We start from the raw sequence: 16,946 nt of genomic DNA, 5'->3' as shown, positions 1-16,946 counted from the left end.
AGTTTTTTCTTTTTAATTTGTTTTGGATCCCGCTGATCTTTGATGGACTGACAACCTGCCTCTTTCCAAATGATGGCTGGATTTTAGTGTTTTATCATGACACAGCACTTTCCCACTGCTCTCAGATTGAGCCACGTGAGGACATCCTCGTGCTGGACTCTGATGAGGACACAACATGTCTCTCTCTAACCGAGGGACTGACTGGATTGACCTCAGACACACTTTGGCAACATTTCCACTTAACAAGGATGAGATTCGGTGCTGAGTTTGCATGCAAAATAATAAATCCAGAGGATTTATGTTTAAAGAGAAGAATGGAAAAAGGAGCTCTTGCTGTTTTGCATTCAGACAAAAATATAATGATGCTGGGAAATAAATATATATCAAGCAATAAAAAACATCTGGGGGATCTAAATCTATTGAAGCTGCAGTACAACTAGTGGAAGCAGTGAAAATGAAATTAAAAAGACTCTCACCTCCAACACCATTGACCATCGGAGGCCTCTCTTCTTCCTCTTCCTCCTCTGGAGCAGTGCTGTCCTTTCTATCCATCTTACTGACAGAGGTGGTGCGTTTTCGTTGGACCTCTGTGTCAAACTCCTCATCAAAGAGAACCTGGTCCACCAAGTCCGGTTGTACAGGGCTGGGCTCTGCAGGGGGCTTCGGGGTCCCATAGTAGTTACCTGAAATTAACAGATAGGGCAAATATAATAAAAACGGTTTATTCAGGATGTGGTGTGAGCCTTTTTTTTAAGAAAAGTTTTGCTCCATATTGACATGACAGCATCACACAGCTGCTGCAGGTTTGTCGGCTGCATCCATGATGAGAATCTCCCGTTCCACCACATCCCAAAGCTGCTCTACTGGACTGAGATCTGGTGGCTGTGGAGGTCGTTGGAGTCCATTGAACTCATTCTCATGTTCAAGAATGCAGGTGGAGATGATTTGCTACACTGTGGTCATCAGACTTTTCTCTGTAAACCCTAGAGATGGCTGTGGGTGAAAATCCCAGTAGATCAGCAGTTTTTGAGTTTACTCAGACCAACAATCATGACACGTTTTAAGTCACTTAAATCCTGTTTCTTTCATCTTGACTATGTCTACATGATTAAATGTATTAAGTTACTGCGACACGATTGGCTAATTAGCCATTTGTGTTAACAAGCTATGTGTCCCAAATGAAGTGAATATTGTCTGTGTAGAAGGACTATTCTGATGCTTAGACACAGACAAAATTAGTCAACCTGGTAGGAAGGTAGCACGGCTCTTATTTTGACAACTACACATGAAAGTTCACCTTGATGACCCCAGATAGAGAAGAAGTGCAGCAGATGTTTAGGTGTCTGTATGGCACACTGGATCCTGAACATTAGCAGTGGGTTTGGTTCTTAACTACAAATCATATCTATCAGAGCTGCAAAAGTTGGCCAGAAATGAGGCCAAAGCTGTTGCTGTCATAACTTGGATTTTGGAACAATTTTCCTGTTAAGGAGAATTCAGTTACATCCAGTCTTTGCCACTGAGCCTTTGCTCCACATGTTTAATCAGGCCGTCTGGTCATCTCAAAGGACCCTCCAACACACGTGAGACACTTTTCGACTTTTCATCTGTTAAAAAGTGAGCCGTGAGGTTTCCCAGATGTAACCCAACGCAGCGTGTTTGCTCTAGGTTGTTATGACCGTTCATGCCACAGTGGGCTCTCAGGCACTTGATTGGCTGTTTAAGTCCATCCGCTTGCTTTGCTGTCATGTTGCAAACCTTGTTCCTTCACACGGGGAGTTCTTGTCTTTTCCCCAACCACGGGAGAAAGACTGACCCACTTTACAGCTCAGCAGCCTCCTTAGCTGTGCAGTAGGATAAGACATGATGGAAAATGAAAACTTAAAAGCACCAGAGGTGAGAAGAGTGTCTGGAAGATATGATACAAATACTGATGTGCTGGTTGTTTTCTGTCTCTGGGAATACGCAGCCCTCTGGTGTTAGTGTGGGGCTGCAGGATGGTTAAGACTGAGCGGTGTAGCTGTTTTGTAACCACCGAAGACCGAAGAGATCATGTTCTTACAGGCCCAACTTTCTGGAAACTGTAATTAAAGTTCCAGACATGACACATTTTGGATTTAAATAATTTAACTAGAATAAATTGGAGGACCAATCAAATATGTGACATTAATCAAGACAAACAAGAAAAAATGCGTAAGTTGTTAAGACTTTGCAGCCGAGTGCTCATTCCATCAATCACGATTATGATCTGCTGAACAAATAATCAGATATGAAGGGCAATATGTCAAAGACTGGCATTATTGATTAGATTAATCACATTAATTCATGTTTTCGTGTACATAATATTATGTCAGAAGTTTGTAATTAATAAGAGACATAGCAGAATTCCACACGAGGGCCTCTGTAGCTGCCCATCAGCAGGAAGCTGGGAGACATGGGCTGGAAAAAACAAGTACAGTGGGACGGATCGTGTTGTGATTACACTGTACTAATGAGCCAGTCTGAAAAGCAGCTGTTGTTGTGATGGAATAACTATAACAACAAAACAAACAACCAAACAAAAACAAAACAAAAAAAAGGAAAAAGACCAAGAGGTGGATTCTTAAAAGTTTCACATAAAAGAACAGATTGTGATGTGTTTGAGGAAAGCATTCACAGCAATAAATAAATAAATAAATAAATTTTCTACACCACTTAATTCCAATGAAGCTGGAACCTATCCCAGCATTTAGCAAATAACAAAATAAAATAAATAAATAAAAAAGCTAACAAACAAACAAAGAAATAAATGTATTGAAACAGAGTTATATCACCACTTCTAGATTCTAGATTTATTGTCAGTTGACAAAATTATACATTTATTCAGCTCTGATTGGGGTCCATCATGAAGGACCAACACATTCATAGTTCTGACAGTGAAGCACGGAGGTGGGAGTGCAATGATGTGGGACTGCTAAGTCCGAAAGATTTTGGGGATAATGACACTCCTAGATGGTTCCATGAGAATATCTGAGACACAGAAAAACACTGGAAAGTACAGCAGCAGCAAAATGGGCGCATCTTGTCATCTTATCTCATCTTACAGAATATCTTTGGCATGTTTTAAAGAGAATTAAAGCAACACAACCTATCCACCAAAGAGCAACTGACAACAAGTGTACTACACCGGAGTCATCAATGCTAAAGAGGGTCAAGTCTTCTAAAACAATAAAAGTTACTGTATGAAAAATTTAAACAGTTTTTATTCTTAGAAAAATATTCTACTGTATATTTTAAATAAAGCTTCTTCAAAAGAAGTCACACAATTTTACAGTTATTTGAAATTGAAGTGATATGACACAGTGGTATCTTGACATTTGTTTCTAATGGTGAGCTAAGTAAACTGCTCCTACGTTTTCTTTCGTCATGAACATTATCTTCTCTTTATTAGGGAAAGCAGAAAATGCTGCTCTAACCTGCTCCTCGCATATTTATGCTTCATTAACTCATGTCCTGTCACTCACTGACAAGATAAAGACATAACCTAGCCAAAGAAATGTTATATAAAAAGAAAAAAAAAATGTCCATTAATCCTCCTTTTCAGAGGTTCAACCTTATCAACCTTCAGAAACCCAGATGATGTAAAAGCAACCACCTCAAAGCTTTAACTTTAATTTGCCCTGAATGAATGTACTGCTCATATTCTGAGGGAATAAAAAAGCTCAAAAGAGCCTATGAGCCACCATGCAGCCTCCCATGACCATGTGTGCCTGACAAAAATAGACACTTGTTGATACAGGCGCTGACTCACCCACTCAACATGCTGTGCTCTAACAGCAGTGCAACAACAAGCAATAAATAAAGCAAAAAAAAAAAAAGAAATCATACAAATTGCTGTAATATCCAGGAAATAAATGTTCCTCTGACAAGCTGTTTACAAACGGCAAAACAAACCAAATGACAGACTTCAGGATTTCATTGCTTTTTGCTGTAAAATAACCAAATTTCATTATCACGACAATGTGGATGCCAAGTATTCGAAATGTTGACTTATTGCTGAGAAAAATGGCCTCTTGGCAGCCAGCCTTCCATGGAGACCATTTCTAATGAAGCTTCAGAAAACAGTAGCTGGATCAACTAAAGGTCCAGATGGATCTTTCAGGTCCCTTTTTCTTCTTTCTTTTTCATTTCTACCATTTCTTAAGAACATCACTTCCAGATATGTGCCATTTTCTGCGGGGCGGAAGTGGCTAATAAACAATAACCTTAGGGTTGGCGGTTCAATTCCCACTCCCCCCAGGTCATCTGTCGCTGTGTCCTTGGGCAAGACACTTCACCCTGCTTGCCTCCAGTGTTGGCATCGCTGGTGAATGAATGTGGATGAATATGGTGGTGTTCGGAGAGGCCGTAGGCGCAGATTGGGAGCCACGTTACCGTCACTCTACCCCAGGGCAGCTGTGGCTTCACACGTAGCTTACCATCACCAGCTATGAGAGGGAATGAATGACTAATGGACACAATGTAAAGCGCTTTAGGTGCCTTGAAAAAGTGCTATATAAATCTAATCCTTTATTATTGTTAGATGTAGTTAATGCTGTGGGCCTGACACTTCTTTTGTCTTCTAACTGTTCACTTTCCTCAAAGTTTTAGGAAGCACTTCACATCTGAGATATACTAAGTTTTAAGTCACTACCTCTTTGAGATAACATTTTCTAAGCAAAAGACTATTTTATGGCTGTCAACATGTGGTATCCTTTGCATTGTTTGTGTAGATGCGAATAAAGAAATGAGACCAAATCATGTCTTTGCAACAAAGTGCCTAATGTTTTTGTTTAAACTGGTTCTTGTCAAGTTGTTTGCTATGTGTAAACACAATCCCTTGAGACACTTTTTTTAAAAGCCTGAATCAGTCATAAGTCATTGTTGAGTAGCTTAAACAGATGATCAGGTAAAAGGACTGGACTGAAAATGAGTGAAAACGCAGCAAATGTCTGAAGAAAATCTTTGAGAGACCTCCAGAAAGTTTGGAGAGCTTCTGCTCTGGGGAGTATTCATCAACTCTTTCAGTCCTGTTGCTGCTGATGTTGTGTTATGTGGCTTACCTCTACATTTTCTTTCTGTTTCCTGTCCTTAAGAATGTCTTTTTGACAGCCACCCTTCCATAGAAACCAAACCTGATGAGGCCTCATTGAACAGTAGATGGATGTGACAGGTTCCTCTCTCAGGTCCTGTTTATTTTCCTTTTTTTCTAAGGACAATACTTTCAGGTACTGTTCATCTGCTGTTGATATATTTGTTTTTAGGTCTGCCACTTCTCATCAATCCTCTAAAAGCAGTCACATACAAGGATGGTACAGAAAATAGGTAAAAAAACCAGCTGATATTAAAAAAAAAAACATTGTAAGCCCTTCAGATTATGTAACCCTAGACTCTTTACAAGTTTGGTTAGAAGCAGAATAAGCAGAAGCAGTAATACTTGCAGAGGGAACCATGTTAGAATTGAGTTTTTACATTAAAGCTCTTGGTGGGTGGGTAGTGAGTGATGGGTGGGCAGTGCAAAGCAAAGTGTGAGCTAACACTGGCTTGGCACGCTCAGTAAAATGCACAACCATTCACTCATGTTGCATGTGTGGGTTTGCTGCCAGTAAGAAGCAATGTCAAGTTTTTTCTTTTTCTTTTCTTTAAACTTGCCTCCTCTTAAAAGGCTGTCGGGTCCAGAGGGACTGCAAGCTGAAATCTAAAGCCTTGTTTTATTGGTGGGAAAGAATGCGTGTATACAGTATGTGAGTGTGTGGCTGTCACGCCATCTGCTTTAGCCAACAGCTGAAAGCATATCTCATCATCGAAATTGTGAGAATCAGAACACAATCTGGGTATAACTGTGACAGTAACACAGCTCATACTCTTATGGTCATTTAGTAGTGAGTAAAACCAGAAAGTGGTTTTCTGGAGACATTTCTAAAAGAGGGAGGACAAAAAAATTATATTGGAGACTTCCGTTTACACTCCCAGTGCATCAACCCTCTACCTTATTGAATGCACCATTCACAGATCATTATTAATTAGTGAGGTGGCCTTCCACTCTCTTGGGTAGTGCCCAGTCTGATCTCGTCATTGACTGCCAGCGCCCGAGGCGAGTGAAGCCCAATCTTGTGCTCCAGCCTTGGCACAGAACTCTGGCCCTGCTTGGCTTGCTTGGCATGGATCCCCGTACTTGTAAACGCTGCATTCCTCAGTCCTGTGTGTGTGCTGCACAGTTTGGCAATCCATTGTTCACCTGCTTCTCATGAATTTACTTCCCTTCTAGTTCATGTTTATTTTCTCAGTCTTGGTTGTAACACACAGCACAAATCAAACCCTTTCATTCTCATCTTTTCATACAAACTGCTTTCATTGATCACATTCACCCCTCTTTTGCTCCCCAACTCTCTGTTGTTTGTTTTCATATGTTGTTTGTTGAGTAACCACTCTAATTTGAGACCTATGCCATCAGCTGTGTCGTCCTTAGAGCTGATGTACTTCTTAATCTTTCGAGTCTGTGCTGAGTTAGTTCCTAGAAGTAGGCAGCTGGTGCCAGCGCAGCACCTTATCACCCGCCTTCCTGAATGAATTCTGGCTTGGTGCCCTGTTTTTATCTAATCTTCAGCTTTGCCTCAGAACTTAAAAAAGGCCTATAATACCAAAAAAGACCCAATTATAAAAGGGCTAAAGGCAATTTGGCCAAGAAAAACAAGTGCACAGCGTAGCACAAAGAAAGAGATTCCATCATTTTCAGTCCTTGTCAAGCTGTCCCTGGTGGGCATGCAGCTACAGACAGTCACTGTCAGCGAGAGGACAAGTATCCTTCTGCTGTCCAGTCAGTAAACATCTTTTCCATTTCTCTGCTCTTGACCTTTTTGTGTGCCCACATTGTGTACATTTCTTCAACGTAGTAACTTTGTGATTCTACCATAAAACATGCAATCATGGCGAAGTTGCACGAGTCTTAGGTTAAAAATAAATCTCTGGTGAGCATTAAATGGGGAAAAAAACAACATTCCAAGGACTTATTTCTGCCATTTGTTCCTAGAAACTGTGCTGAATTAATGAAAATAAAACCTTTATGCTTAATGCGATCCTCTTTTAGCAAGAAATTAGTTGCAAAAGAAAATGAATATTTTGATGATCTCAGTAAATTTCAAAGCAATTTTAGGTGACTTACAGGGTGACATATTTAAATAAAAATGTTTTGACTGAGTCACTTGTTTCTTGTATTTGCGGGTGTACCTGTGAAATGAAGAAGGTGGAAGGTGGGGAGACGTTCATAGGAGTAAAAGTAAATAATAATGACAATGAAGAGAATTCAATTTGAGGTCAGATGAAAAGGACAATAACAATACAAACATAACAGGTGAATAAATAGACAAATAAATGACTAAATGTTAGCTGGGTAATCCATATCTGTATCTTTCGTACTGTAAACATAAATTCTCCTAACTTGATCTGTGCTGTGTGTTACCGACACACAGCACACTTCTTCTTGGGATTGCAAAGTATTCACCCTTTTTATAACAAATCACTTGCTGAGCAGACCTTGATAAGATGTTGGATCCATTTAACTTTAATCAGATGTGTTAAAACAGAGAAACATCTAAAACTTGCACATCTCTAGGACTGAATTTGCCTACATCTGTCCTAGGGCTTTGTAGTGCCTCTTGATTAGTGGTGCAGACTCTAGAGCAGGGGTAATCAGTTTCGGCTCTTAAGGGCTGCCATTCTGCAGGTTTTTAGATGTTTCCCTGCTGCAACACACCTGATTTAAATTAAATAGTTCTCACAAGCCTGTTAAAGACCCACTGATGTGAATCAACTGTGTGGCAGCAAGGAAACTAAAACCTGTGGGGAAGTGGCCCTCGAGGACCAGGATTGGTGACCCCCTGCTCTAAATCCTTTCAGAAGAGCTTATATATGCCAATAACAGATATGTTCTTTATATGTATATATACCACGAAAAAATGAATTTGATTACGCACATGTAGTTTTTTAAAACATATGTGCGTTCTGAAAGTAATTGGTAGGAAAAGTGACTCAAAAATACTTTTACAATCCACTTTATGTAAACAAGACTTACTAAAATGTGTCTCCATCCGCCACTGAGTAAAATCAAAATAAAAAACAAAACAATGAAACAAATCAAAGCAATGAAACAACAAGACAACACTTTTTCCCACCTCCCTGAGAGCAGTGGTCTCCGCTTGGCCACCCTACGTTTCTCTTGCTCTGCCACTGTTGGCTATGAACAATAATATCAAAGAGCTGAGGCAAATATCTAATGAAAACTTTTTGAGCCATTGTTTTATACGTGGATGTCTGTAGTCAGACTGCTACTGCATCTTTAGGCCAAGAAACGTGCAGTTACACAGGTTGTTTCCTGGTTTAATGACACAATCGTTTGGTAAAAATCAGATTAAATCAGCTGCAGCACAAGGCCTACTGTGTCTGACTTGAGGTTTCAACACCTTCTTTCCTGGACTTTTGCTCGTCCATTTCAGCTCCCTGTCTCAGCGATGAATGCTTCATACCCCTGGCTTTTCTGTACCAGTCACCACGAGGGGTAGAAAATTGGATATGCCCTAATTCATACACAGGAACGCACACAAATCCAATTCTCACTGAGCTTCAACACAAATGTTACTCACAGAGACTTTCATCACTCTGTAAAACAACAAGAATTACAGCCTTTTGGTTCACCAACCCGACAAGTGGCAGTTTATATGTACAACTGTTCAGACTGAAATACTGTAAATAGCGAAGGCGTTGAATGAACCAGTAAATGTAATTCTAACCGAGCACAAAGGGTCAAATAAGGAGGGTGTCTTTAATAAGAAAGCAACCGCTTATACAATATGACGGACTGACACCTAAAAATATAACGTTAAATGAAGAAATCCATGAATTTTTGAAGTTTAAACTTTACCAACAGCCGAGTCAATTTTACTGCCAAGATTACGTTGAAATAAAAAAAAGCAAGAATGCTGGAAATGTATTGGATGAATGCCCAGAAACAAGCTCACAAACATGCTAGGTTAACCATTTTCAAATATCGGCCTTCTAAAATACCTTTCTATTAGTGTTTAGACATATCACAACCAGCGTGTGAATCACTCATTGTTTTATATATTGGCTCCAGCAGAGCAGTGAGAGAGTGAGGGTGTTAACTTGGTTGCAGATTAACTATGCCCACATTGAGCCCCTCTTGTTCACAGGTCGGGAAGATTAGTCACAGCAGTGAACACGACTGCCCAAGTCGATTTATGCATCCTATCAGCCACATATGAGCCAAGGACAGAAAATGTAAAGCTCACTAAAGAAGCTCGGCAGAGAGAGAGGGAGATAAATAATGACTGGCTACAATGAAAATATAGGTTAGAATGGAGCCTGCTCCCTCCATTACCATTAACCTTTAACATCAAAGGTCACATTAAAAGTACAGTTTGAAAGAATTACTGACATCTGTAAAGATATTACCTGAAATGCCAGTTTTTAATGATATCTAAGTTTTTTTTTTGTTTGTTTTTTTTAATGTCAGCAACAGTAAAATAAAAATTCAGATAGAGGGTGTTAATATAGAACAGGTTCACAAAATTAAGTTTTAGGGTGATAATAGATCATAATATCTGCTGGACGTCACATAATAAATAAATCTGCAACAAACTAGCTAAAGCAAGACACTTTATGAACCACAAATCACTCCACATTCTGTTCAATGGTCTCACCATACTTTTTTACAAGGTATTGAAGAGAGGGGGCTTGACGTGAATTTGGGATGGCTGTATGCTTTGTTGTATATAGCAGGTATGCTGCGCACATTGACATTCTTTCAGATTTATGATTGCATTACCAAGGATGTATACTGATGCATCTATACTAGTGGATGATGGGATGTGGATACGCCCAGACGGATTGTAAATTGTGGCAAATAGATAAGAATAGTAGTACTTGCACACATTTCATATTTATGCGTTGATGGATAATGTAGTAGTAGAGGGAATATGTGTGGGTTGCTTATGTATTCCTGTGCGTATATTGTATGCTCTATATGAGGGACTAAGTGAACGTGTAGTTGGGAAGTTTGTAGCTGCTTTTTACTGAGAAGTTTTTTAAATGCTTTATTTGAAAAGACTCTAAGGCCAAAAGGCTGAGCATTAATAATTAACTTCGTGGACTTCTGGATCTGTGTTTTCTGCAGACATATGGACGTGTTACATTAAGCAGGAAATGATGGAGCTGATCCACTTTTCATTCTGATGACTTGCTCATGGGGTCAGTGTTGGAGGTTAAGTCTCCCAGGGTTGTATGTGGAAGAGAGGGTGGATAAGAGAGCTTTTACATACTTAATACACAGGCAGAGGTGAAGCCCTTTCCAGCAACCAAACTGTCTGGGGATGTATTATGTCCACTTCTTTCAGACTGTAGTGACAGTTTTATGTCATAAGTGATGTGTTGATTTTGCTTGATGACCTAATGGAGCACAGCTCAGCAAATTCACAAGTGGACTAATAACCAGTAGTCTTGTCCCCGCGATGGACTGGGACACTGAACGATGACAAAGACATAATTCTCTAGTTGCTCGTCATCCTCTGGGGAGCTGTTTCTCTTTTACGGCCTTTCGTGTTCGCTTCAATGTATTCCATACCTATTTTTGTGCCTTTCAGTCCATGCAAACGCTGGATAAATCTAAGTATTTTCAGCTTGTGTGAAGATTAGCCACACAGTGGTTATTTTTCCAGTGTGGGGGCAACCAATCACGGGATTTAATAATAGTAAATATGTGTTTCCTTATGCAGCAGTTTAAAGGTTAGTCCATCAGAGATTTGCATAAGCAATCAATGTTTACTCCTCATTTCTTTAACTGCAAGCTAGGATGTGATTTCTGTTTTTATTCTTGATACATCATGAAGGTCCACCACCTTCTCATTAGTCATTACACCAATAAAAGAAAAAACAACTTTTTTTATTGTATATTCGTGTCCTTGTGAGACCATAAAAGTACACAGAAAGCCAGTGATGGCCTCAATAACTTCCTGTCAGTCACCAAATTGGATTTTTTTTTATTTATCTCTCTGTAGTGGTGAGGCCAGATGAGAATCATTGATCGTGTCCAGAGAGTGAGCTGCAAGCCTACATCACCTTGTGCTCACTCACCATGAGTGTCTGAAATGAGTCGCTGCATCCACGAAACGCACCAGAACTCAACTTCAGCAAGGTATCAGACCACACGTAGCAAACCACAGCACGGACAGCTGAGATCAAGGTCAGAAACTAGCAAGATTTATTCATTTATATTCCCATTCCAGTAAGTTTGTCCCTAAAATGCATTTCCATGGCAAACCTTGTATAAATTGGGGATTTTGGTCTCTTACAAAAGCCAAAACCTTTCCTCACATTTCCTTTCCCCATCATGGTACGGGTGTATAGGCCTGAAAAAAGGATGTCTGACCCCATTTTGGAGGAAAAGATGAAAAAAAGGCTGTCTAAATTTTCTTTGTAAATACATGCCTTTGAATTTATACAAATGGGAACTTCAAGCTGAGGAAATTTTGATCAAAGTGCTTTGTAGTACAAATATCAAGACGTTGATGGATTTTTAAATCCAATGAACATGTTTTTTTATTTACATTTAAGGTGTTGTGCCTCATACAAGCTACTACCAAACCAATACAAAGCATTTTAATCAATGCTAAAAAAAAAAACACAGAAAAGCACCAATATTTCAATCCAAAGCTCAATGATGTCTTACACTGTTTCTTGCAGCCTCAAAAATCAAGATAAATGGAAAGATGCAAAACTCACTGTTTCAAAAAGCAGACAAACCAAGATGTAACTTCACCTTCCATTAGAATTCATGTGAAAATCTTTTGTAACTGGCAAACACAACATGGAAGCTCTCAAATGAGAAATCAATAAACAGGTAAGACGGAAATCTGTAATTCACAATTACCATATCAAGCATGTAAACACATAATCTGGGCCTACATATGTAATACATACGTAATATGTGGAAGATTAAACAGCTTCAGGCTCATTTGAGATGATGCAACAACAAATTCTCCAGAAAATATGAAAAAAAAAAAACATTTTTGGGGGAGGAAAAATGTTTTCTTTTATTTAAAATTGCACTGAAATTGATGTTTGAAACCCAGTGAAGAGGATATAGACCAGTGGGTAACCAGAACTTGATCAGTCTTTGATTGCTGGCAAGCATTTAGCATCAAGTTTTGATCTTGACCTTGTTCCTTGCACACAGAGATTTCTTCAAAACATTTGATGATATTATTCACTGAACTTTTGTCTGAAATTGTTCCACAATTTTTAGATGCTGTTTGTCTCAGATTAGTGAACCTCTGCCCATCTCTACATCTGAGAGCCTTTGCCTCTCTGAAATGCTCCTTTTGTACCCAGTCCTGTTACTGACCTGTTGTAGATAACCTACTTTGCTGCCATCAAATTCAAAATGAGCTCATATTGTCCATGAAATGATGAAAATGTTGTTTATGTTCTAGTTTGATTAAAATATGGGTTTAAGAGATTTGCAGACTGTTCTGTTTCCATTTACATTTTCACCAGCATCTCAACTTTTTGAGAATTGAGGTTGTAAAAATTTGTAGATTTTTTGTTTGTAAATCACACCAATTTCAAATCTGTACTTATATTTCCCTATCTATGCAATCTATCAGTGAATGTCCCTCTGTTTTGCTGTGTACAGTGAGAACATACCATCATAGGTGCCGCTCTCCAACAGCAGCCCACTTTCTTCCAGATCGCGGAACTCCCCCACGCTGATAAAATTGTAGTCCACTCCAGGAACTTCCCCCTCTCTGGGCTGCCGAGTAGTACCTGCAAATATTGACAAGTATAAGAGCAGGAATACCCAAAGAAGTGGAATATGCCACTAAATGCCATGATGGGAGATTGCATGTAGCACTGCAACCAACATGCCCACAGGGAGGTGATTCAATCCCAAATGCAGCACACAGGGGAGAGTCTGTGTCTACATCATGAATAATCAACAGAACTGGGACTACAAAGCCATGAATGTATTATTCAAACATGAATGAGAGACAAAAAATAACTTTGCATGGCATCACAGCCGTCAAACCACAAAGGAAGTGTAAGTGATGATAATGAATGGGATATTAATTATAGACTCATAGACTCAGACTGTGCACAACAGCAGCGCTGACAGTCTTTAAGGACACAAATATTACAATAACGTTGGGGGGGGGGACACAAACAAACCAAAATAAACAAAAACAAAACACAGTTCTTTAGGTTAAAAAGTTTCATAGATCAGGACATAATAAGAAATCGTCTGGTTCTTCCAGGTCTTAAAATGAACTAATACAAGTTTTGACTTGTGTCTGCACAGCTTTCTGAAGGCCCCACCACAGCATTTCAGTCAGGTTGAGGTCTGGACCTCAACAGGACCATTGCACCACCTTCATTCTTTTCTTTTTCAGCCATTCTGTTATGGATTTGTTGGTTTGCTTGGATTCTTGCATTAACCAGATTCAGAAAAAATTCATCTGTCACATGATGTAAAAGGCTTAAAAAACAGGCCCAGATCATCATTTCTCCACTGCCGTGCTTGACACTTGGTATGCAGGTTTTGTACTGATATGCTGTGTTTGGTTTTCCACAAACGTACTGCTGTTCATTATGCCCAAGCATCTCCATTTTGATCTCATCTATCCAAGGGACATTGTTCCAGAAGTTTTGTGCTATGTTTAGATGCAACTCTGAAAGGCTGAGCCGCGCAGTCATGTCATTTTAATAGAGACGAGGCTTTCTCCTGCAACCCTTCTGAACAAGCCCTGTTCATTTAACATTGCATTTTTCTCATTTTAAGATCTGGTAAGGACCAAAGATTTTGTTTTCCATGCTCTTATGATAAAACCTTAGAATAGTGAATGCACTCTCTTTTTCATGTGCATGTACCCTGTTGCAATAAATAATTAAGTTTCTGAAGAAAGTAATAGGAAAATGGCCTTTGTTGTCCTTCTGCAAGTTTATCCATTAACAGCAACATCTTTATGACAGCACAAACCAACACTCAACTTGGTTTCCATGGCAATGTACTGCCATATGTGGATTAAATATAAATGTATTGTAACATGGGGACTTGTCAGCATAATGCCTCTTAAGTAAAATAATGTATTTCTGTGCTGCTGCCTGAAGTCTGAAAGAAGTCTAATCCTACAGAATTATCCTTATACTGAAACTCTTTGCACCAACAAACTGATTAAAGTCTTATCAGTTGTTTTCAACATAGGAATAGATTTTCTCATGCTCATGATGCAAAAGCCTAACACATCTTCAAAGATGTACAGTTCTGTGTAATATGTTATGTTGCATAGTCTTATTCGTGCCAGTGGTGATGTTTGAGGTCAGATGTCCACAAAAAAGTGTTCAAGTTCGTCAATCATTTTTAGTTATCTCCCCTTTGATTCCTGAACCACACTACCATGACAACACTGGGGCTCCAAAAAACCTTCCCAGCTTCTGCAGGGTTAAAATCATGAAGTCCTTATCTGCTGTTCATGTTCAGCCTTGTTGATGCTTTAACTGTACGACACTGAAAACATACTGCTGCTAAAACGATTTTACGCTTTACAACATGCCAGCTTCATTCACCATCATCTTCGATGTAATCAGGGCTTTTACTGTACCTCTGCTATCTCTATCCACTGCAGACACTGGGGACTATAACTAAGAGCTTAACAGGGACTTGTTCCCATTCTTCATTTTCTCTCCGTGTCAACATCCATCCTGACTGCCGAATGACCCGTCACATCTGAAACAGCTCAGTCTGTTGCAAAAACAATCTTTCATTCTGTCAAATGGAGTAATCAGAGGAGACCAAGTAAACCACAAAGTGAAGATATATGATCTTGTTTTTGGACGGTGGAAAAGAGAAATGTGGTTATTTAGCGATTTATTTTTAAATCAGCTACCTTGCCTGCAGCCTCTGAGACAAGGTGGATCAGTTTCCTCAACCTGACAGTTTCACTGTGCGCTACATTTTCATCAACATCATGATGTTAAGTTGTTGCAACACGATAGCCTCTAAAAACTATTTGATATTGCCTGGAAAAAAAAAGAAAAGGGGCAATAAAGACTGGATGTGTTGATGTTTTCTAGATGGGTGAATTCTCAAAGGACATCTTCACTCTCCACCCCTGGACAGATGAGAGAAAGAAGTGTACTGACCCAGTTATGAAAAGACAAAAGGCAGAGATGGCTAAGAGTGTTGAAACTAGAGATCTGACTGTTCCCTGAGAAGGAACACCACATAAAGGAGATTTGAGGAATAGAACCGAAAAAAGTTTTGCTGCAAATTCTCACTGGAAAACAGGATTTTAACTTCTACTTTATGTGCTCGGTTTAAAATACGGGACCACATCTAATCAATAGCAAAACATACTAGTGGAAACTGGGCTTACATAAGTTATTCATGTTAGATTGAGGCATACTATAAATCAGAGCACTCAAATGAAAATAATAATCTATAATTGTTTACTAATCCACATTGATTAGCAGTAATGAAGATTAAGCAAATTCTCAGCAGTATTGATCCAAATTGGTTCACATAATTTCTGTGCATCATCTGTAAAAGAATACAAACCAGTTCACAGGCTTTATATAATAAAATCATAATATAATATAAAAATCATTTTGCCAATTGTTTCCAAAGCATGGCTCATCCTGAAGAGACCGTCTGGTGGTTCCTACAGGTGTAACACGATATAAAAAGTAGTGCTGGTCAGCATACCAGTTCCTACAGAAAACTGTAGAACGGTGTTTGTCTGAAAGTAATGACAAATTCACTGGGAATGGAGCTGTCACTCATGCCTGGGATTGAGCTGTGCATATAATCGCAGTGAGAAATGCTGCTCTCTACGAGATGCAGAAGAAGCTTCAGCTCACAAACTCTCGTTAACAGATGACTAACATCAGGGAAATTATTTCTGCAGTGGATCCCGTATGATGAGGATCTAGATGGAAAAACGATTACGGAAACACACCCTGCCTTTATAAAGTGACAGAGCAGGAAAAAACTTAGTGTGTAAAATCTTACCACATTGTGCATTGTTAAAGTGCTCCCTTGGCATAACACAGCCACCGTGCCTTCTCAGCTCAGAGTCCCCAGGGGCCCCAGCAGATAGCAACTGTCATCAAGTCAAGTGGAAGGTCAGTAATTTCACCCTCAGCTCGTCCGGACTGCACGACGAAGTCCTCGGGTATGACTCTGAAGCACTAAACTGCTCCTGGTGTGTACACCTCTATGAGGCCCTGTGATAGACTGGCAACCTGTCCAGGGTGTACCCTGCATCTTGCCTGCTAAATTCTGGGATAGGCTCCAGCTTCCCAACCACCCTAAATCGGAACAAGCAGTACAGAAAATGGATGGATGGATAGACAGTGCTTAATAAGAATAAAAGAAAAGAACTACACTGTATGAATGCGGTTAAATGAATCATTTATCTTTGTCCTTGTCAGTTAAAAAAGCTTTTTGTGTAGATTAATTCAATTATATACACTTAAATTCACGGTGTAATTCATAAACTATATTACAATAACGAAGCAATTTGGAACAATGAGCTTCTTGGATAAAAACAGTCATTCATTATGGTTAAAAGGCTTGATGCTTTGATTTAATGAACTTCATATTAATGTATGAAGATAAACGTTTCCTGAAACAAGTCTAGGACAAGCTTTGTCAGTACGCATTTGTAGTATTTTATAATCCTGCACAATAGTATAGCTAAGAACTAACTGCATTTAAATGAAGAAATTATTTTCCTTTATCTGTTTCAGGTAAAAAAAAAAATGGATGCTTCACACTGTAAACAGAACCAAAGAAATGGTATAAAGCTCTGGTACTTTGCTCATCTTGCTGGGTTTGACCCTGTCATTTCCTTCTTGAA

General features: G+C 39.3%; 1 protein-coding gene across 3 annotated transcripts in view; it reads right to left on the bottom strand.

Annotated features, from left to right (window-relative positions):
• magi3a (membrane associated guanylate kinase, WW and PDZ domain containing 3a) overlaps nucleotides 1-16,946 on the bottom strand; it is a 146,512-nt gene that overhangs the window by 38,530 nt on the left and 91,036 nt on the right. For all 3 annotated transcript variants that reach the window (XM_042005018.1, XM_042005016.1, XM_042005017.1), the window contains exons 3-4: nucleotides 12,736-12,855; nucleotides 477-683 (exon numbers count right to left, since the gene is read on the bottom strand). In XM_042005018.1, the coding sequence (XP_041860952.1) occupies nucleotides 477-683; nucleotides 12,736-12,855 (327 nt within the window). The remainder of the gene's footprint in view (nucleotides 1-476; nucleotides 684-12,735; nucleotides 12,856-16,946) is intronic.

Source organism: Melanotaenia boesemani, chromosome 13, assembly GCF_017639745.1.
Source record: "Melanotaenia boesemani isolate fMelBoe1 chromosome 13, fMelBoe1.pri, whole genome shotgun sequence".
In the NCBI taxonomy this organism is placed as follows: domain Eukaryota; kingdom Metazoa; phylum Chordata; class Actinopteri; order Atheriniformes; family Melanotaeniidae; genus Melanotaenia; species Melanotaenia boesemani.
This window is presented reverse-complemented; position numbering and strand designations above follow the sequence as displayed.